Source organism: Saccopteryx bilineata, chromosome 3, assembly GCF_036850765.1.
Source record: "Saccopteryx bilineata isolate mSacBil1 chromosome 3, mSacBil1_pri_phased_curated, whole genome shotgun sequence".
In the NCBI taxonomy this organism is placed as follows: Eukaryota; Metazoa; Chordata; class Mammalia; order Chiroptera; family Emballonuridae; genus Saccopteryx; species Saccopteryx bilineata.
In genome coordinates, this window is record NC_089492.1 from 296,642,307 (window position 1) to 296,665,779 (window position 23,473).

A 23,473-nucleotide genomic window follows, 5' to 3' on the forward strand; every position below is an offset into this window, starting at 1 on the left:
CAGGGTGACATTGATCACTAAGAGTACGTAGGTTTCAGGTGAACGTTTCTATAGCATTTGAACTGTTGATTATGTTGTGTACACAGCACCTAAAGTCAAATCATTTTCTGTCACCTTATACATGTCCCTCTTTATACCCTTCTCCCCACCACCTCCCCCACGTACCTGCGTCCCCCTCCCCTGGTAACCACTTCACTCTTATCTATGCACATGAGTCTCTGTTTTATATCCCACCTATGTGTGAAATCATATAGTTCTTAGGTTTTTCTGATTTACTTATTTCACTCAGTATACTGATCTCAAGGTCCATCCATGTTGCCATAAATGTCACTAGGTCATCATTTCTTGTGGCTTAGTAGTATTCCATTGTATAAATGTACCACATCTTCTTTATCCAATCCTGTATTTAGGGTCACTTTAATTGTTTCCATGTCTTGGCCACTGTGAACAGTGCTGCGATGAACATGGGGATGCATGTGTCTTCACGTACCAATGCTTTTGAGTTTTGGGGGAGATGCCCAGCAGAGGGACTGCTGGGTCATACCGTAGTTCTATTATTGGTTTTTTGAGGAGCCTCTATTCATGCACCTTGGCCATAGAGAACAATTTATGAATTTGACAGCAGAGGCACGGTAAGTAAAGTTAAAAATAAATGAACGGGATTATATCAAACTAAAAAGCTTCTGCTCAGAAAAATAAACTGGTGACAAAATAAATAGAAAGCCAACTAAATAGGAGATGACATTTGCAAACATCAGCTTCAATAAAGGGTTAATATCCAAAATATATAAAGAACTCAAAAAGCTCAAGAATGAACAAGAGAAAAATCCAATTAAAAAATTGGAGAGGTCCAAAAAAAAAAAATGGGAGAGGACCTGAACAGACACTTCTTCCAAGAGGACATACAAAAAATGGCCAACAGGTATATGAAAAGATGTTTATCTTCACTAGTTGCTACAGAAATGCAAATCAAAACTATAATGAGATATAATTCCACACCAGTTAGCTTGGCTACTATCAACAAGACAGGTAATAAAAGTGTTGGAGTTTTTTTAAGTTAGTCTCCTTATAATTTCCACATATATAACACAGTATTCTCAAGTGTGATCACCATGCTATTCATCAGACCTTCAGGACTTGCTAACCTCATATCTGGAAGTTTATCCTTTTTGACCAACATCTCTCTTTACCCCGCACTCTGCACAGTAACCCCTATTCCACACCCTTTTTCTACAAGTTTGGCTTTTATAGTTTCCACATAGACTTGAGATCATTCAGTATTTATTTTTCTCTGTGTGATTTACCTGACATATAAAAATACTTGCCTTCAATGTTCATTTACATTGTCCCAAATCCAAGATTACTTCCTTCCTTCTCATGGTTGAATAGCATTTGATTATATGTTTATTCAGACTCTGGGAAAATTTAACAAATCAAATGATTTAAAAATATTGCCTTTAGAGGCATCACTTCACGAAGCTGTCCCTACAGCACCAGTGATGACATCTGGGGAAATGGTGCAGGTGACATCTGAGGAAGAGATGGTGGGTCGAGGGAGGCATCATTTTGGGTTCATTTTTTCCAGGCTGAGATCTAATTTTGTCCAGTTATGCAGTTAATGAAGTAAAAAGACAAAGACACTGTTCTGTCCATCTGGGAATTTGGTGATTAGAAATAAAGAATATTTCTAGACCAAAAGGTACAGGAGACCATGAGGTATTAGGTGTGTGGACCCAAACCAGTCATGTGCAATGGACCTGCATGTCACAGGCATGTGGAATGATGGAGGATTGTTACAGTCAACCTTAGATAGGGAGAGAACATACACATTTAATGGAGGAAGAGTCCGTGCAGGGAGCACACAGACATTTCCTGCACCCAAACTCTGTTTACATCACTGCACAGTCTCAGAAGACACTTTCTTCAGAACATGGTCCAGACTTTCTCCCACCACCTCCTGGTTCATCACATGTGCTCCAAGGCTCCACCTCTCTGAACACTGCATTGTGCCCTCTGTGGTCACGTCCTGGTGGCATCATGGGTCCTTCTCTGGCTGTTTCGAGCCTGAAATAGCAGCACCCCGAGGACCAGCAGGATCAGTCCAGACACACCCATGCCAATGAGGTTCCCCACTGAGTAGTCTTAGAAGTGGACAAAGAGATCACACAGGTCAGGGCAGGCCAAAGTCACCCCAGGACCCTGGATGTCCACCCAGGACTCCTACTTTTCCATCACAGGACACGACCCTGTGAGCCCAGCCCCATTACTGAGGACTTCTCCTCACCACTCTTGAGGTGATGGGCTGGTGGTGTCAGGTGCTCTGAGAGCCATGACATGAGGGAGGGAGTGAGGACTTGCAAACACACGACCTCGCCCTGGTTCTGTGCTCTCAGATGCCCCACTTCTCAGGTCATAACTTCTGCATAGTCCCCTAGTGACCCTGTCTCCCTCTGCCAGGTTCTCTGGTCTCCTCATTGGGTCCTCTCGGCCTCCTGTGACGCTGACTTTGCACGGACTCACTGTGGACCAGAGGGACCTGTGCCCAGAGCTCAGGAGCAGTGACAAACATGGTCATGACACAGGGATGCTTGACTGCTGTGCTCAGCGCTCAGTCTGAGAGCAGACCCTGTAAACTTGCTCCTTCACAGTTCAGAGACCCCACTTACTCAGCAGCTGATGGACCAGGGGCCAAGCAGGAGGGGTGACTGTCATCCTCTGTGGGGCCCCTGAACTTCCTCATTTATCGTTGCCTCACACTCTGCAGAGACAGGGACCTGAGCTGAGTGAGCTCAGGAAAAACAGGATCATAGTCATAGTCACCTCACCTGAGATCAGTTGGTGCCTCAGGAGGGTCACTGAGTTGTGACAAGATGTAGAGGTTGGTGCTGTGTGAGCTGTTACACCTCTAGCCACCCCCCCCCCCCATGCTAAGTTCACATCCCAGGACTCATGGAGAACTGGGTCTAGTTGGACTCAGCTAAATAGGTTGAACTTAGAAACAGTAGGTGTGGGTGGATGCCGGGGTCCAGCCCCGGGGGGGATCCAGGGGTCCCACAGGAGGAGACGGCGTCGGCGAAATCGAGTGAGAGAGCCGAATTCTTTTCTTTCTCTTTATTCTCTTGTTAGCATTTACTGCCAGGCATCTCTACCAAATGCTAGTACAGCTCCTTTTTTATACACACACACCAAGTTACAATTACATGGTATTAATCATTGCTTCTGTTTCACTATGTTTACATGTTTCCAGATAACAGTTAATTTATATCTATAAACTACAAAACAGGTGGCAAATCATTCAAAGTACAATTAAAAAATAACTTGAATAGCGATAACATCGGTAAAAGCTTTTAAAGGATTAGTACTAACTAATAACTCAACTTTATTGTTGTTGTGAGTCAAGGGGCAGAGAGAGATTAACAGACAAAATCATTAGGGAGTAGCAAAGGACCACCGCTTGCTCAGGCAAATGGCCTTGAGTTTATGCAGTGTCCTGACTTTTCTCACAAGATAACAAAAGGCTTACCCATTAAGAAATTGACATAACATTAAGAGTAACTTTTACTTAAAGATATACAGAGTGCACTCGCAAGATAGCTTAGTAGCAACATAATTTCAGAAGACATTAATTGCTATTGCTTCGATGTATGCCCTTCCATACCTCTCATTATCAGAAGAAAGAATTTTTGGGAAAGTATATAAATCTTATGAGAGTGTCTCACTGAGAAAGCCCAGCAACTGCCTTCAGTCATAAAACAATTCTCTTAGCAAAACATTCTTTTCTTGCTGACTGGGTTCCCATCCCAGGCCACGCAACGGGCCATTCTATAACACCTTACCTAAGATTCTAATGTCTAGTTAAACTATATTTATTTACTATATTCACACACTAGTAAATTCTAACTATATTCTTCTTAGAGTGTTCCACTATCTGCAGATCAAATAAGCAAGAAGAAAGGAATGTTTCTCTACTCTATCACATGAAAAGGCTAGGGAGGAAAAATGATGAATTAAGCGAAGGCCGAAAGGTGCTCTGTGCACAGCCACTGCCTTCTACCCATTCACAAGTCACAATCTATTCTTTCTAACATGATTAAGAAGAAATTCTCCTACAAACTTAACCCTTTACGAGGGATATCATAGCCAGCCTCTTATGTCTATGAGCCCAGTTCAAGGGGCTTACAGGCTTTTCTGTGGAACTCACACCCTCTGTCTCATTTCCAAAAAAATCACTACGAATCTACAGGGAAAGCACGGTACTATTATCCCTGTGCCACAAATAATAGCACACACCCAGAAAAGGGGGGATATAAGGCCAGATTAATTCAAAAAGTCAAAGGGGGAAGTATCGTTGTGCCTATTCTTTTTGCGGTGACATTGTCACCCCGCAGCCATTGGTCTTCACTGCAGTGACTTTGTCAATCAGCAGTTTTTGATCTTCTTCTGCTGTGACCTTGTCAGCCAGCAGTTTTGGGTCTTCTCCTGCTGTGACCTTGTCAGCCAGCAGTTGTGGGTCTTCTCCTGCTGTGACCTTGTCAGCCAGCAGTCGTTGATCGGCTCCCGACAGGTGGATGAGCTGAATTATTATTCTTGGGAAGAATAAAAGTGACCCTAAGACATGTGAGTGACACAGCAGGGTCACATTCTCTTCTGAGTTCACCAAGTGCCTCACTGAACAGAGAAGATTCTGCCAGGGAGCCGTCCTAGAGAGAGGGATGTCAGGCTGGGCTGGGACCCTGCCTTCCTGAGTCCGTGAGGCCCCGTATGTCACCTGACCTCACAGCAGCCTGTGAGCAGGACAGGACCAGGGATGAACAGACAAGAACCCGACACTCAGAGGAGAGAAGGGACAGCCTGGCCCCACAGCAGGAGCAGCAGAGCCAGGAGCTGACCCAGGACTGACTCCTGCCCCCTCTCTCCTCTGAGCTGAGTCTGAGCTGAGGGACAGAACCAGATGCCCCAGATCCCTGTCCTGTCTGTCCCTCTTTGTACACTGTCACTTTTACTTTTACTGTTAAGAAATGAGACAGTCCTCAGAATAGCACATCCCAAGAGCTTCCCTGTGAAACCCCCTCTCCCAGGAGCTCAGAGCCAGAACTGAAAAGAAATCTGAGCTCTGGGCCACGATTTTCTTCTTTCACAGTTGGGGACATTAAGGACACACAGGGGGAGGTGTGAATATGTCAGTGTCTCTACAGGTGCCTGACCCCCTGCATGACTCCATCCCTATGCCCCATGAATAAACCCACCAACTTTCCACAGAGACCCCCATTTACCCCTCTTTGGGCTGGACTCTGTGGAGGCAGGGGGCATCTCCAGTGCCTCCTGGGAATCAGGATAAAGGTAGTTGGTCAGGGCTGCCATCTTTTCACCTTAACCCAGATGTTTCCTCCACAGATTGCATTCCAAAATATCTCACTACCATGACCACACACATGTCAACACCAGTCTCAGGACCCTGGGAGCCCTGTGGATCTCATCATCTCTGCATGAATCCCAGTCCCCTGGGACACAGCCCATACTTGAGTGTCTGAGGGACATTGGATCCCCTGATAGACCCTCAGAACTGCCCTGGGCTGGTCTGTGCTCCCTCTGAGCAGAGTTCTCAGTGACTCACCAGCTGTGGAGATGGGCCCTGGGGGTGGTGGGCTGGGACACCAGAGGGTCAGGAGAATGTGGACAGAAAGGGGGTCAGAAGCTGTGGGTGCCCCTGGAGTCCCCAAATTACTCAGACTCTCTCCTATGTCTGCACTGTGGCCTCCTCGAGAATTCCTGCTGCTCACCTGACACATTCTGGACCCAGCTGAGTAGAAGGGAGTGGACCGAGATGGAATGGCAGAGGAGGGACAGACCTCCCCTAGGTGATCATCCCATGAGCCCCCTCTCTCCCATCTGAGTCTGACGTCTTCTGGGGACAAGGTCCTTAGACTGAGCTCAGGAAGGACAGGGTCACTGTCCCCTCACCTGAGACCAGGAGCTCCAGGGGCTTATTGGGGTCTGACAGCAGGTAGCGGGTGGTGCTGTTTGAGCTGTAGCACCTGTAGGTCCCCCCATGGGCTGAGGTCACAGGACGCATGGAGAACTCTGCTTGGTACTGCTGAGCTCGGAGCTCTGATCTAAGACACAGGGGGGGATCAGCTGTCCCCTCCTTGGATAGAAGGAAAGTGTCCATCGGTCTCTGTGACTGACACAGCAGGGTCACGGTCTCTCCTGAGGCCATCGTGGGGCCCAGCTGCACCGAGAGGGAGGGTCTGTCAGGGAGCCATCCTGGAGAGAGGGAGGGTGGGTGAGGGCTGCCTGCCACCTTGTTCTGACATGAGAGTCAGCAGCCATCTCTCTGAGGACCCTCCTCTCTGTCTGTCTCTGTTTCTCTGAGTCTCCCTCCCCTCCCATCCCCTGTCTCTCTCTGTCTCCCTCCCTGGGACCCTGCACGTTCACTCTGCCCATCACCACCTGAGATCCCCCAGCAGGGCCTGTGCAGAGTCTGGGTCCCTGACTGAACCCACAGGCCCCTCACCTGCCACCAGGATGTCCATAGGGTCACTGGGGGCCGACAGCTCAGAGGAGAGGTTGTGTCCACCGTAGCATCTGTACCGGCCCCTGTGGGAGCTGCTCACAGTGTCCAGGGAGAAGTCGACCTGAGAGAGCCCAGCCTGGGGCTGCAGGACAAGGCTCTGGGGGAGGTCACATCCTCTCTGTTTAAACAGAACAAATCTGTCATAGCCGACATCAGAGCGACACTGGAAGGTCAGGCTCTGTCCAGAGATCACGATTGCGCCCTGCTGGGTCAGGAGGGAGGGCTTCTGAGACACACCTGGGGAGACCAGATGTGAGTTACAGGGGCTGCTCCTCCCATAAACCCTCTTTTCCCATCTTGGGCCCAGGTCGCACTGTCTCTCTCTGTGTCTCTTGCCAGGAGCCCCTGTGCTCCCCTCACCACCCTCTTACATGGGGCTCCACTCATGGCAACGAATCCATGGATGAAGAGTGAGACTCACCTGACACCAGGAGCTCCAGGGCATCACTGGAGTGTGGCCACATCTGTCCCTGTGACAGCCATAGCATCTGAATGTCACCTGTGACTGGGGTCACGGGGCCCACACGGAACAGGGCCCGGTATCTCCCACTGAAGAATTGTGACTGTGCATCCAGGGTCCAGGAGAGCCTGTGTTCTCCTTCCTTAGTCAGAATGAACCTGTCAAATCCCTGCCCTGAGCCACACTGGAGGGTCACATTCCTCCTGAGGTCACCACAGGGCTGGGCAGGGCTGAGAGGCTGGGTTTTCTGTAGAATCCTAGGAGAGGAGGAGGCAGCATGTTAGATGAGCTCATGCCTTCCTCCTGTCCCCCAAGGCTGGGCCCTGAGAGGGGAGACCCCTGAGAGAAGACCCCTTTCCTGAGGGCAGAGCCTGTGACTGGGACCCTTAGTGTCCACTCACCTGTCACCACCAGCTCCAGGCGGTCACTGCGCTCTGACCAGCAAGTGGGGCTGAGGTAGTTACAGTGATATCTCCCTGTGTCATGCTCTGTCATGCGTATGATGGAGAAAGCACCCTTGTTCATGGGCTTCCATGGGGACTATGAGTTCGAAAGGACACGTTTTTCTTCTTCAAACAGATGAAACTCCTGGGCCTCCAGGGTGCCCTGACACCAGATGGTCAAAGAACTCCTCCAGGGGATCACAGAGCCTGGCGCAGACCTTCTGTTTTGGGTGAGTCACTGGAAGGAAACCAGAGGCTGCATTACAACAACCCACCCTCCCTCATTCCCCAGCTCAGCCCAACACACTCCTGTTCTATCACCTCATCCCAGGACCCCTGTGCTCCCTCCTGAGCCCCAGGGGGTGAAGTAAGAGGGGGTGACACGGAGCCTGAGGAGGACTCACCTGCCTACACGTGGGTCCTCTGGCCCAGACTCAGCCCTGGAAGAGAGTTTCTGTCTGAGGTTTGCACCCGGACATTTGAGCTGGTTTGCTTCCCATCAGGGCCCCGTCCACTAGGGGATGACTGAGTCCTGAGGCTCTCCATGAACAAGAGGGTGTAGCCTCCTCATCCCCTCCTGCTGCCCCTTCCCCGTGTGCACAACTGACCGAGGCAGAGACGAGCGGAGAGGAGGGACAGCATGGCGTCTGCTCGGAGTGTTCCGCTCTGCAGATGGAGGAGCCCTGGGCCTGAAGGACAGAGACACACAGGATGTGGTGAGTCAGGGGCTGCTGTCTGTTGTGGTCCAGCTACGACGAGTCTATTACGGGGTCTTTGAATGGGAAAAGGTATGGAATTGAATAAATAATAGACAGAGACTTAAAGATATATACATGCAGATGGGTTCGAGAGGATGGCATGGGGAAGAGTCTCTACTGTTCCTGAGCTGTAACATGGCTGTTTCCAGAAAAGCATCCATTTTTATTCAGGAAAGAAAGATGGTTCATTAGCAATTCAATTGTTTCCAAGACAACTCAAAGACAACCCCCACCATATCATTCAAATCTAACTTTACACCAATAAGAAACTAGCTCCCAGTCTCTTCTGGAGAACATGGGTGAGACAAGCGAGAATCAGGTATAGCTTGTTGTTAACTAGGCAGTTGAGGTGGGAGGTTTAGGCCCAGCACCTCTGTCCCCAAGATATCCAGATTGTAAAAATACCCTGTTTATATTTCGGTCCCCAACAGCTGTCCTTCCAGGTTCCCACAGCTGTGGACACACAGCAAGGGACACCCCTCTCCCCCATGGGCCTGGCTCTGGGTTTTCCATGATGAGAGTTCAGGCACGGTCCAGGATCTGTGGAGACACTCAGCCCAGACCTGCGGTCTCCTCTGATCCCAGCACTCTGCCTGGTCTGATCTCCTGCTCAGAGTAGACAGGACCCAAGTTCTTGTGCTGAGCTGACCCCTATCTGTGACTGGCACTAAATTGAACTTATTCATTATTATCTCAGCCTCCCACAAACTAAATTTATTTCTGGTATTTGACTCATCCACAAATAAATAATTACTGATCACCTACTCTCTGCCGAGTACTTGTGCCAGAACCAGAAATACAGCTGTGACCCAAGAGACCCATTTCCTGTGTTTTGAGAATGTTTCTTAGTTGAATATGGAACTTCTAAAGCTATTGTTGCAATTACTTTACTGAAAAAAGGGAAATGAGAGAAAATATGAGAAAACTGGGACCATCACTAGACATGGTGGAGGGAATGGCTGTTTGAAGAGGCAAACTTCTAAAAAGTGAGAGTGAGACTTCTTGAGAAGGAAGAACATTCTAGAGAATCCTAGAACATAGAGGCTCTTTAAACAGGAGCAGGAGTGGGTTAGGTTGTGGCGGGTCACAGGCATGCTCTCCACCATGCAAGGATGTTGGGTTACATCTACAAGACAAAAGGAATGTATAGGAATGGACTGTTAGGATCAGACTGAGTTATGAAGATCACATGTGCCATGTGGTCCCATTGAACTAGAGAAATGCAACCTATGTCAATAAAATATAGTATCAAGTGTAATTAAATTCTAATACTTGTGTTTCCAACATTGTCACATGAGTGCTCACATAGATTTGTCATGCAATCCTGCAGAGTCCTCAGCAATCACAGACACATGTAGAGAAGAGAAATGAGAAGAAGGAATCTCAGTGTTGGTTCTAGTCCTGTGCTGCCAGCTGGGCTTTAGGCAGGAATTTGCTAGTTCTACAGAGCTGTGTGGGAGCAGATATGGAGAGCAAGGAAATGGCCAATATCAGATGGCGTGTGTGTGTGTGTGTGTGTGATGTGTGCAAGAGTGTATGTGTGTGTGTGTGTGTGTGTGTGTCTGTGTTCACAGGGTGACTGCTCCAGTGAAATAGAGAAAACAGACATGAGCGCTGAGGTTGGAGGGTCACATCTGGGTGATCGTGAACAGCCTTTAGTTTAGAAAGAAGAGTCTGGAATTTACCTTTAAGACCATGAGGACCACGGAAGGGTTTTGAGCAACATGGACAGATTCCTAATGTTAGTTGAAAAGACTGACATGTAGATGACCTTCCCTCCCTCCTTCCATTGACTGGAGTCATCAAGACCCCTCAGAGACAGTGAGCCAAGAAGAAGGGGGATGAATGAGGTTGGGGGAGGGACTGTGTCATACACTCTGCCCCCACCGGAGAGCCCAGCCATCCCTCCTGGCCCTGGAATGCAGGTTCTACTCACAGTTTCCTTCTGACTTTCTGTTTCTGTTTCTGTGAGCAGCAGGGTCTCTCTCCAACTACTCCTCCTTCTCCTCCTGTTCCTCCTCGTCCACCTCCTGCTCTACCTCCTCTTCCTCCTCCTCCTCCTCTACCTCCTCCTTTCTCTCTTTGGGTTAAATCATTTGTGTTATTTCTCTTCAGAGCAGTCTTTTTTTTTTTTTTTTTAAAGAAGCTTTTATTTTTTTATTTTTTTACAGAGACAGAGAGAGAGTCAGAGAGAGGGATAAACAGACAGGAACAAAGAGAAATGAGAAGCATCAATCACCAGTTTTTCGTTGCGACACCCTAGTTGTTCATTGATTGCTTTCTCATATGTGCCTTGACCGCGGGCCTTCAGCAGACCGAGTAACCCCCTGCTGGAGCCAGCGACCTTGGGTCCAAGCTGGTTAGCTTTGCTCAAACCAGATGAGCCCGTGCTCAAGCTGGCGACCTCAGGGGTCTCGAACCTGGGTCCTTCCGCATCCCAATTCGACGCTCTATCCACTGCGCCACCGCCTGGTCAGGCTCTTCAGAGCAGTCTTGATGCTGGTGTCACCCTCTTCTTCACACCGTGCGGACTCTTCAGGATTCAGACAACAGTGACATCCACAAGAGTCTTGATCAAAGGCAATCACACACACACACACACACACGCACACACGCTGGTCAGATATCAAATTGTGGCACCAACATATACTGAATGGTGGGAAGTCACTCAACAGACTATTCTGCTTTTGATCTCACTACTGTCATTTGTCACACAGTGATGCCACTCACTCCCACAAATGTGATAAGAATGTACCTTGACTGAGATATGGAGGCAGTAAACCTGTCATTCAAGCCAGGTGGAGATTTGGGAGGTGTGAGAAATTGAAAAGCAGAAATTACTTATCTAGTGAAGAAAATATTGAGACTCAGACCCTCGTATAGTCACCTGAATCATGACAGAGACCCCTGCCGTGTATTGGGGAAATCATGGAATTTTTTATCTGTGGTGCTGGACCAGTTGGGAGTCTATGGGACACAGTGAACTGCATCCCTGACTCACATTTTTCTCTCTTTTCCTCCAAATGCTGGCATGTTGCACTTAGACCTAAATGTATGTGTTGCTCACTTAGTATTCTGAAAACTAATTGGAGCTCACACCTTCCAATGTGTTTGCAGCCTGCCAGACACCTGCCCGAGTTCCAGTACCAGAAATCTGGGGGCAGATAAGAGGCGGGTAAGAGAAGAGGAAATGGCTCTCTGTGGGATATTCCACACATTCCAGGACCAGCCTGTCCTTTAAATAAATAAAGCTTCGGGGTGGGGGTTTTTTGTAGGGACCAGGCTGAGGAGGAATCAGGGCTCCATCTCTTCTTCACTCCAGCCACCACCATGTTTGCAAGGCACTGGAAGGTGCATTTGAGGTCCCCGGCACCCCTGCGGCCCATGATGGTGGGACCTGGGGCAGAGAAGGAGGTGACACTATGTCACAGCAACGGCAGGTTTGCAGTCTTCTGTTCCTAAAGCAGTGACTCACAGGGACAGAGAACCATGGTCTCTCATGACCATCCCTTAGACTGTCTTCAGACTCACCCTCTGCCTTCCTCATACACTCATGCACACACACAGAGACAGACACACACTTACACCCACACAGTCCTACACAAACATTCAGCCAAAAAACAAGGTTTTTTTTTGTGGTTTTAACTTCAGAATAAAAATGGAGGTGTTTGTGGAGAGCTCTCTGTGGGCTTTCCTGTGAGAACACACACGAATAAATTATTGTGTCCTTATAAGGGACAATACAGTTTCTGAAAAGGTCACTCATCAGAGACAAAGAATTTACATGCACACTCTCATTTACAGTAACTTTCCACAGTGCTTTGATAGTAAGATTACTCAAGCCCCAGAACTGGGTGCACTTTTCTCATGTTTAGTATAACACAGGGCACTGCGAGGCACCTCAGCCCAACAACGTGTTTCCAGGTCAGGATGTGCTCAGGAGTGAGCTCAGGGCTCTGGACAGACCCCAACTACGGGCTGGGTCACTCCTGCATAAGATGCAATTGCTGGTTTGTTAAAATACTCTCTTAAGACAGAGAATGGGGAAAGGAAGGAGATTAAAATTACTATTAGTTTCTAGATACAGTTATAGGTCTCAGATACATTTTCTAGAAAATCGGCTCATAAACCAACAAAGTAATGAAATCGAATCAAAGTAATGTAGCCATCATGACTTAGCATTGCTGAGTGGGGGACAAGCCACGCTGTCTGGATACATGATAATAAATGCTCTTGTCAGCTTGTTCAGATCCACATGGACAATTTTAATGGGGTTTTGTCGTCCAGATCTTGGGGCATCTCAGAGTCCAGAGTGCTAACCATTACACCATGGAACCTCACTGGGGCATCTCATAAACCTTGTCTGGGTGGTGTCTCTCAGAACTTCCTCTTTGTTCCAAGTCCATTCTACAGCTGAAAGGTGAGTCTGAAGTTTACTGGACTAGGGAGCCTGACTTCAAATTATAAAAAATAACACTGCTTTGCCTAAATATGTGCTCCAGACTGTGCTCCATATTTGCAGCTTGTTCGTTCTATTAAATGTCTTCAGTGAACACGTCTGTTTTGTATTTCAGCACGGTGGACAGTGAGCCCTTACCCACATTCCAGGGCAATGGGAGAGTTTGCACTGCTCACTAATTGCTCCCTCAGGGTTTATGCTCTGCACGGATAGTAATTTTGTGCCTTGGCAGCAGCCTGTGGGGGAGCCAAGGTGATCGGTGCAGGGATTCAGTAGAGCTCAGAGCACAATAACTCCCCAGGAAGGAGAGAACTTGGGGAGGGCGATCACTGCGGTGTCCCACTGACGGGAGAGTTAGCTGTGGTCCTGTCCCTGGTGAGAAAACATGGACCTAGAAATTTGATCAGTGTCAATCCACACACATAATTCTATTTCCAGGTGTTTTAAGAAGTTCTGCTCAATGGACAAGCCACTGCCCCAATGGAAGCTTGGTCACTTCAAAGACCTCGAGATTTTGATTGGTAGGGTTGGGGAGAGAAATGCTTTTCAGAGAAGAAAATGCTTGGTGTGTCTCTGTGGCTGAAACATGCTGGAGGCACCATGACCATGAGCATTTGTTTTCACCTGGATCCCACAGACCTCAGAGTGGACCCACCAGAAGGGGTCACAGACAGGGAAGCCCCTGAAACACAGGGTCCCAGGGAATTCTCATTCTCCTGTTTCACACAGTTCACGGTCCAGGCACGATGGGCCGGTGCAGAGCCAGCAACTGTAAGTCGGCACGTGGGGCATGTGGGCAGGGTGCACAAACCCTTGGGGAGCAAAGTAACTACGGCTGTGAGACAGTGACTCTGGTATCAAAGTGGCACTCACACTGGAATGCTCAAGAAAGCTAGAAATGGGTGTGTAGAGGAATAACAAATTCCAATTCCAAGAGCCAGGTGACAGTTTATTGTATGTGGCAGTTCATGCGTTGTTGGCACAGATAGTGATTCAAGTAGAAAGTAAAAGAATAGAGGGTAAGATGGAGAGGTCAACAGAACCAACATCCCCGGTTGTACTGTGTGCTAAGAATGGATGTCTGGTTTCTCTCCAGAGGACAGTGGGTACCGACAGAATATACACGCAGGAGGTGAAGGTCTCAGGGTTTGTGTGAAACTATATATGGCAGAATTTTTTTTATGAATTTAAGAAGTGATAAGACATTGCATGGGGAGATTCAGCTTGTTACTCACATTTCACTAGACATGATCATCTCATAATTAATGTTAAATATTACCATTTCCTGTAAAATTCCTGCATGAGACCAAGATCCATGGGAATGAGAACTGTTTCTTTTTCGGTATCATTGATCTAAAACAGCTCTTATGTTCTGCCAAGATGAAAATGTCATGCAATTGCTCTGTGGTTCATGGCAATCAACAGTGACATGTAGCTTCTGAGCACCTGAGTTTTGACTAGTGTAGCTGGGGAACTGAGTTTTTACATTTATTTAATCTAAGCATGTAATAAAAAAATAAAAACACTAACTTGAAATAATATATTCATCCCTATGTTCACTGCAACATTATTTATAGTGACAAATATATGGAAGCAACGCAAGTGTTCATCAATGGACAAATGGATAACAAGGTGTGGTACATGTACACAATGGAATATGATTGGTCCATAGAAAAGAGTAAGTTTTGACTGTTCTGGCTTCCACTGCACATGTTCAAACTGCAGCCACAGTAATACCTGCCCTCCACAGCATGTGGACGGCACTACCTTTGGGAAGATTCCTCTCAAATCTTGAGCCCAGAGGGCTGAGGCATAGTGGACATGGCGGGTACAACAGATTTCCAAAACATGATGTAAGGGCAATAAATGCTTTAGCCTTTTAGCAGATTAACTAAGATGTTAAAACTGTTTATTGAAGCAGGCTTTCCAGGTTTTAATAAATAGAATGTCCAATTGTCTCCGTACTCTCCCCATTAATATTGAGATTCCTGCCTAGGCTAATAAAACTAATATGACCAATGAAAGACTGTGTCTCAAATATATAAATAAAAAATAAATTTCTCTACATAATATGGTAGGTTCACCCCACCCAGTCTTTATCACCATTTATCTCTCTGTACCCTCCTTCCCTTCACCCCCTCAATTACCACACAGTTGTCTCACTGAATGATGGGTTTTCTTTCTTCTTGGTCCTTTCTTGCTCTATCCCTCTACTTCCCTCACCCAACAGCCCCACCACCACTCCCAGCTGTCAGCCTGTTGTAGAATCCGACAGCAGAAACCTGTATAATTATGTTAACCAGTGTCACGTCTATAAATTCAGTTAAAAAATTAAAATTACATTTAAAAAGTTTAAACAATTAAAAAAATAATTTAATGAGGTGACATTCAAAAACTAAAATCAAAATATGTTAACAATTATCTGATCAATTCTGATTTTAGTTTAAGTAGCCATAAATTTATAGTGCTGCCATACTGGAACCCAGAGATATAAAATATATTTTCTCTAATAAATGGTATTGAAGAATTAGAAGAATTAACTAGCAGAATACATACATCAGGCTTTCTATCATTTGCTTTAGGAGAAATTTATAAAGAAAGGATAATAATGTCATTGATGAATGTCACCCCATTATATTTAATTTCCTATATACATTTTTTAAAAAGAGAGAAAGGATAATAATGATTGAATTTACAGAGTGTACAGGTGAGGACACAACTTCTCTGGGAACGGTAGGATAGTTAAATAGTCCCACTATAGAGTATTGTTGTCACCTAGAGGTGTCAGCTGAGTTTGAGAAAGAGGATGAGTGATCTCAAAGCATTTCTCCCCACAAAGTGATCCCGGTCCTTGCTTGTCTAAACTCTGCATTCTCAGAATCCCGGGGCCAGGTCTGTCCTCAGCATAAGCTGGTTTACTTGAGTTCCATGTGGATACTGGGTTCAGAAAAAAGGTATGTACGACTCAGTGAAAGAGGAGTAGATTCTCTCTGTTTGAGAGCCCAGAGGTTCAACTGGGCATATATTACATCCTGTGTGTCTTCCCCTGCAGGATCCTGAGAGAAGAAAGATGAGAACAATGGGCTGAAGCAGAATCATGAGACACATGTGGGAACTTAAAATGTGCAGAGGGTTTGGGCCAGGAGAACTCACCTTGCCCTCCATCATGCGGCCTTCCTTGAGCTCTTGTTCCATAAAAGCAGCACCTGTGAGTGGAAGAGTGAGTCATGTCTCTTGGGAGGACTCTTCCACATCCTCACACGGTACATGGGGACATAAAGGCTCCAATCACACATCCCCTCCCCACTTAGGGGACACTGTCCTCCTTAAGACTTACAATTTTTGATAGAACACGAGTAACAAATAAGAGCTGCGAGGAAAATGCCAATGGAGAGGAAGGCTATGGAGAGTCCAATGAGAATGTACAGCTTGCTGGAGTTTTCTTGAGGATGAAGAGCCCCTGTCAATAAGCAAATTAAAGGCCTTACACCTACTGGTTCCCTGTTGTTGTCAATAGGCACTGGATGTATGACATACCTTCTGATGAACTGTTCCAACCTCCCTAAACCTGATCATCTACTTTCTTCACGTTCCAATATGTGTAAAAAAAAATTGAATGAGAAATGATAACAGTGGTCCCAAAGAGGCAGTATAGACAAGCAGAGGTCTGATCCTAGGTCAGCCAGGCTCCAATGTACTTTTTCCCTGCTAGCCCCTAGATGAGACATTATGCATTTCATACAAGGATCCCCCTGTGTCAGCCACACCTGACTACCCTTTCCTCTGGTCCCTCCTAACCTCACCACAGCTGCACATGCTCAGAACTGAGATGGATGGGCCTGAGGCTGGAATAGGTCATGTCTCTATTCCAAGGTTCTCAGTGTTGAACTTGCTCTGAAGAATGGTGATACCCTTCCCCAAAATAAACAAGGGTTCTGGTTGAGACAAAGAAGGAAATCATATTGATATATCAAATAACCAGCACCTTCTCTGTGCCTGGGTCCTTCTGATACCATGAAACTTTCACATTACTGAATCCATCTTATTCTCAGTAAAGTCATACAGGGAGAACTATAAGCCTACCGTTATAGCTGAGAAAATTTAGTCACTAAAACTAAAAGAGCTGTTGGTAGAGCCCCCAAATCTGACTCAATCTTTTGTCTTTGAAGGACTCTACCATTCTCCCACACTGGGCTCCCTGCCCAGATCTTACTTTCTCTGACAGCCAAGTATGTGTTTTCACTTCATGCTGCAGAAACTGCAGAGACAAATCAGTCCAAGGTCACCAGCTGAGAAATATGAAATGTATATTCTGCAGGATTTTACATATTGAGTCAACCTCTGAGTCTGTCCAGAATCCACCTACTCAACTTCTCCCCAGCACCTTCCTGGCTAATCTGCCATGACTTTTCTCTACCGGGACTGTCATGGCCTCCCATCAGACTCATGGCTTCCAATCATTTTCCCCTGAATAAATTCTGTTTGCACCTGCAATTTCTTGCTTTGAAAATATCATGTACCCAATGCCACCTTTCTGGTATAAATATTTTAATGTTTCCTTATTTTAGACAGAATAAAAACCCAAACTCTATTATTGCTTTTCAGTCTTTCCCTGACATGCACCAGCTTTCTTCACTCTACCTTGCACACCACACGTCAGGCACACATGTGGTTTGACACCCCAACCTCATTATCATGTTGGGTTCATGACATTTACTGTTCCCCTGGTAGGAAATATCGGCCCACCAGTCTTCTCAAGAGTAGCTTTTTTGTTGTTGTTCTTCAATGCCACACAAAATATCTCCCTCATTAGGGTCTCCCTTTCCACTCATTCTCAATTATCTACTTCCAGTTTCCCTAACACAGGACCTATCTCAATGTGCATAAATTAGTGAATCAATTAATTTTCATTCACTTATTTATCATACTGTTTCTCTTTTTTCCACACACACCTAGAATATGATCTGCAAAAGCACACTTTAGCTGTTGAATATGAAGTCTATAGATGACAGACAGATGGACAGTACATATTTAAGGCATTCCTGCATGGGAACGTGTGCATGGAAAACATGCAGAGTTAGAATAACTATTAGAGACAATGAGGCAACCTATGGTCAAAGCCCTGAGTGGATGAGAGTCCAGAGGCCTCTCTGACCAGCACTAGAAACAATGTGGGCTGCAAACAGCAAAATAGCAGGATAAGATTCAGCAACACAGAATATGTTTAGGCTCTGAGAACAGAGATTAGGACTCAGCATGTTCCTTGTCCTTTACTTCACCCCCTGAAAACTTCTGCTGTCTGCTTCCTTGAGTTATTTGTACTGGTTAATAAATATCTCAGTAAGGCTGGGAGATGGGCTTCAGGGTTTCAGTCTGCTGACTAGGGCTGTTGCTTCCCCTCAGCCCCTTTGTGCATTTCATCTGGTCTCTGTGACATTTCTGAAATCCTTCCCATCCCTGATCATGTCCATTCCTGCAGGCCCACATGAAGGGAGGATAAAACTCTCTCCTCAGCATAGAGTCAGTCAGTCACTATTATCCCTCTATCTCTAGTGAGAAGCCCATAGTCTCACAGCATTGCATGCTGAATGCCTTCTCCGACTCCTGTGCTGACCACAGTCACAAGTGCTGATGGAAAATTTAGGACTCACAAGGGAAAGTTCACTAGCTCAAGGTCACAGAACTGGGAGGTGGCAGAGCCAACACTTAGAGAGGAGCCCCTGTCTCCCAGGGACCATGGACCAAATAAAGAGGAATCTTTGCTCACCTTGTGTAGTGCTTGGTTCTGTGGTTGACAAGCAGACACTTGTATGAAATCCTAGAAAAAGAGACCAAGAAGTGTCATTAGCATCCTTTTTTACCCTACTGATACAGGACAATGCCTTCAAGAAGGTTGGCTCCCTGCCCATCTGTCACGCTGTTTTTGGTGGGGCCTCTGGGTCCCTCGCCCTGAGTGTCTTGAAGGATGACCACCTTGCTGAAATGTGATGGAAAGAGGCAAAAGAAGATATGCCTGGTGACAGAGAGCTGTGGTCAGGAGACATAACCCCTTGGGTGATGAATAGCTATGCTCCTTAATGCAGAAACCAGTTGTGTGTCTGAAGGTGTTTCTGGGAAACAAAGAAGGGTACGGGGTTGAGGCAATATCTGATCTCCCCTAATTACATCCAGCCCCTCCACCTTTTGGGTTTTCATCGGCCCCAAGGTGAATGGAGGAAGGTGTGAAGGTGCCCTGCTCACCATCTTTACACTCTATCCCTGTATTTCCCATTGCTTCTTTTCTCCAGGTCGCTGGGGTGCCCATCACCAGCCATATGCCCATCAGATGTAGCTCCATGGTTTAGTGTCTCGTAACATGGGAACAGATAGCAGGTTCCTACCTGTGACAGAAAGGTGCAGTGGGTCACTTGGGTCTGACCATGCATAGGCAGAGTGATTGATGACCAGGCAGTGGCGCAGTGGATAGAGCGTCGGACTGGGATGCGGAGGACCCAGGTTCGAGACCCCAGCGTCACCAGCTTGAGCGCGGGCTCATCTGGTTTGAGCAAAGCTCACCAGCTTGGACCGAAGATCGCTGGCTCAAGCAAGGGGTTACTAGGTCTGCTGTAGCCTCACGGTCAAGGCACATATGGGAAAGCAATCAATGAACAACTAAGGTGTCTCAACAACAACAACAACAACAACAACAAAATATATATGTGTGTATACACCTAGGCAGAGTGATTGAAAGAGCCATAGCATGTGTAGGTCCCTCTGTGGGCTGGGGTCACAAGGTCCAGATGGAACTCAGCCTGGAATGTTGCCCTCCAGTGAGCCAGCATCCATGGGCCTCGCTCTCCTGGCATAGATGGTACGTGTCATGTGAGCTCTCAGAGTGGCAGGACAAGGTCACATTATTCTCTGTTCTCACTGTGAGGCCCAGCTGGGCTGAGACAGATGGTTTCTTGTATATTCCTAGGAGAAAAAGAGACCTTGGTCTTAGCCCACAACCTTAACTGTCCTTGGGCGAGAATGATGGATTCATTCCTGTCCCTAATGTGTTGTCTAGTGACTCTCAACTCACTTTGATCTCTGCAATGTTGACTCGTGTGTGTGTGTGTGTGTGTGTGTGTGTGTGTTGGACTCTGATTTTTCCTGAACTTTTTATGCTTTCCACATGTATCTTTGTACATAAAGCCCCTGAAACCCATTAGAGATTGTCTCAAATAATGGAAATTACAGGACACTTCATGAGCTCCCCAAAACATGGAATTAGCCTCAGAATTCTTGATTCAAAACAAAGTGATTATGGAGTGAAAATTGCCTGAATCTCACTAGGATCTGTGGGAACCTCGTTCTGCAAGGCCTGCCCAGCCTGGTCCTGCACCAGGAGGGACTACTCCTCCCTCTTTGTGCAAAAACCCCCCACACAAACATGTTAAACAAGGTCATTGAGCAACTACTCCGGGTCCTAATACCTGATTGTACATTTCACAGGTCTGGCTGAGGGTTGTGTGGGGGGTCACTGGTCTCACAGCAGAGGAAGGGGGTTGCGGTGTCAAAATGAAAAACCAACCCCCAGTTGTTACTCTGTTTATGATCTGGGAATACAGTCCTCGTCCCCATGCTCATATCTTTCTCGGCCCATCTTTCTCAGTGTCTGTTTGGGTCTCTGTCAATGGGCAATTTGTTTTTCCTTTTGATTGTGACACATTCTGACATCCTTTCCTCACAGACTCCCTCTTCTGAGTGTGTTACTGTCTGAATGTCTGTCTATCTCTCCCTGTACTAACAATGTTCTCAGCACCATGTTACCATTTAAATCTCCCAGGGGAGGCCCTGGCCAGTTGGCTCAGTGGTAGAGCGTGGCCCAGTGTGTGGAAGTCCTAGGTTCCATTCCCGGCCAGGGCACACAAGAGAAGCACCCATCTGCTTCTCAACCCTTCCCCCTCTCCTTCCTCTCTGTCTCTCTCTTTCCCTTTCACAGCCAAGGCTCCATTGACTGAGGTGGAGCAAAGTTGGCCCAGGTGCTGAGGATGGCTTCATGGCCTTCGCCTCAGGTGCTAGAATGGCTCCAGCCACAACAGAGCAACGCCCCATATGGGCAGAGTATCGCCCCCTGGTGGGCATGCTGGGGGGATCCTGGTTGGGCGCATGCAAGAGTCTGTCCCTCTGCCTCCCTGCTTCTCACTTCACAAAAATACAATAGATAGATAGATAAATAGATAAATAAATAAATAAATAAATAAATCTCCCAAGGGACAAAGAGAATGGGGGCTGGTCGGGCCACACTCACCTGTGATCACAACCTTCAGAGGATCGCTGCGGGCTGACCACTGCAGGGGGAGTGACTGAGAGAGCCGCAGCACCTGTAGGTTCCTGCACATGTGGATGTCTTTGGGCCCATGGAGAAGTGGGCTTCTGAATCCCTGTCAGAAAGCTTCTCCACAAATTGCTTGGGATACCCTCCATCTCCCTCCTTGTGCAGGACGAACGTGTCAAACGCTAGTTCTGAGTGGCAGTGCAGCCTCTCCTGTGTGCACAAGGGAGCCTGGGTGGGCTGAGATGGAGGGTTTTGTGTACACACCTGGGAAGAAAGGGGGTAAGTGGCCATGCGTCATCCTCCTTGCTCCTTCTTCTGATGTTTATCTCCCTCAGTGCAAAGTATCTCAGTCCCTTCCTATGTCTTTGTGTTGCAATTTCTCTGAGCGTCCTTTCCAGCTTGGCTTATGACTTTCACAGCCTGGATCTCACAGCCTCACCTCCACCTGCTTCTCTGTCTGTCTTGTCTGAAAACCCTGACCTCCTCTGGTTCTAAGCTGAATGACTGTTTGATCCACTCTCATTCTGCCACTCCCTGACCTGTGTGTGGGCTGGGGTGACCTGCAGGGTGCATATCCTGGCCCTGCACACACCTCCTAGAGCAAAGGACACGGCAGGCTGGACACTGGGGAAGAAGATGGAAATGAATGTGAACAGCATCCAATTCATGCACAGGCCTCTGGGGACCTCTGGTCAGGTGACCTTGGCTTCTCTAAAGTTCTAGCTCCTCTAAGACAGTGGTACAACCTCCCTAACTGGTCACTGGTGCTGGAGTCAGGTGACATCCTCTTCCTGGGTCCTCCCTGCTGGCAGGAGGTAGCAGCATTTTCCCCCTGCTAATCCCTGGGTTGTCTGTCCTGCTCATTGGCTCCTCCTCCTTCACCTGGGATCTGATTATACACCCTATCTCTACATTATTGAACCTGGATCTCTATCCATGCTTAGTCCTGACTAGGAACCCTGTCATAACTCTTAGTTCCATCTGCATCTGAGTCTGTCTGCTCACAGGGGTGTCATGGGCTGGGCTGGACATCTCCTACCTGTGACCAGGATCTCCAGGGCATCACTTTGTGGTGACCACATGGATGTGTGGCTGTAATATGCAGAACATGTGTAGGATTCTGTGTTTGCTGTGGTCACAGGGCTCATGGTGATGTTGTTGAAAATATTTTTCCAGATATCACAAATGTTGGCTTTATTTCTCTTGATTAGCTTGAATGTGGTAAAGAAATGTCCAGAGTGACACTTCAGAGTCACACGACCTCCCAGTGGGACCACAGGGCTTGGCCACGCTGACAGGGAGGGCCTGTTGTGTCCACCTGGGTGAAAAGGAGTCACTGACTTAGAGATGAAAATGGGCAGCTACACCCCATCTCCCTCCACTTGGGGGGCTTCTCCTCCTTTTCATTCTCCCAAGACTTCTCCCCAGACTGGAGTCTGCTAGTGCCCAGGGTGACCTGATGGGGGACAAGGGACACAGCCCAACGCTGCATGGACATGGCCGGTCTTTCCAGAACACAAATTACTCTTAGAGTGCTGATCAAATGTTGAATAATTTGGTCCTGCCCTGTTAATTCAGTTGTTTAGAAGGTTGTCCCCATACGCTACACTTGTGAGTTTGAGCCCAGTCAGGGCACTGACAAGAACCAACCAATGAATGCACAACTAAGTGGATCAACAAATTGATGTTTTTCTCTCCTTCCTATCTCTTTCTCTAAATCAGTTAAAAATATATATTTTTTTACATCCTATCTATCTGTAAAATCATATAGTTCTTTTTCCCCCCTAATTTACTTATTTCACTGAGTATAATGTTCTCAAGGTCCATTCATGTTGCCATAAATGGTAATATATCATCATTTCTTATAGCTGTGTAGTGCTTCCTTGTATAAAACTGAGACTCGTGGACATAGATAAAAGTGGTGACCAGGGGGAGGAAAATATCAGAGAAGGGGTTTGGGAAGAGTGGAATAAAGAACAAATATCGGGTGACAAAAAATGATTTGATTTTAGGGGCCGGTTACACAACATTATCAACAGCTCAAATGCTATAGAAATGTTTACCTGAAACTTATGTACTCTTATTGATCAATGTCACCCATTAAGTTTCATTTTCTAAATAAAGTTTCAAAAAGAAGAAATAATTAGTGGTGCCTTGGTGAGGACACACAATGTGGTGTACAGAGATGGGTTGTAGAATTGGGTTATATCAGAAACCTGTACGTGGGAGACTGCAAGCTGACAAAGTCCTAGCAGTTTAAGGCTTAAGCTAAAGGCTAAGCTCTTCCCCACACCTCCATGTTAGCTGTGAAGCTAAGTGTTTTTACTCCTCCTATCCCTTCACCTCACTTGCTTGATTAAGTTGCTAGAGACAATATACATGCCCTTCCTCTCACTCTTTGTTTGTTCTGATGTTGGTTGATTTCAGTTATGCATGGTGGGGGGATTTCTGTTTATGCCTTAAAAGAATTCCAGTTT

The 23,473-nt window shown here is 46.8% G+C and overlaps 2 protein-coding genes and 1 pseudogene across 2 annotated transcripts in view; 1 reads left to right on the plus strand and 2 right to left on the minus strand.

Moving 5' to 3' along the window:
- LOC136331896 (leukocyte immunoglobulin-like receptor subfamily A member 6) overlaps window positions 1-23,473 on the plus strand; it is a 153,204-nt gene that overhangs the window by 29,623 nt on the left and 100,108 nt on the right. The window lies entirely within an intron of this gene.
- On the minus strand, window positions 1,942-10,336 carry LOC136331903 (leukocyte immunoglobulin-like receptor subfamily A member 6; annotated as a pseudogene).
- On the minus strand, window positions 10,227-22,144 carry LOC136328803 (killer cell immunoglobulin-like receptor 3DL1). The gene is given in 12 exon segments (XM_066264802.1): window positions 10,227-10,315; window positions 11,335-11,389; window positions 15,848-15,900; window positions 16,032-16,154; window positions 18,462-18,512; window positions 19,075-19,122; window positions 19,413-19,493; window positions 19,496-19,648; window positions 20,970-21,017; window positions 21,020-21,201; window positions 21,203-21,260; window positions 22,036-22,144. Coding segments are annotated over 12 exon segments (1,050 nt in total).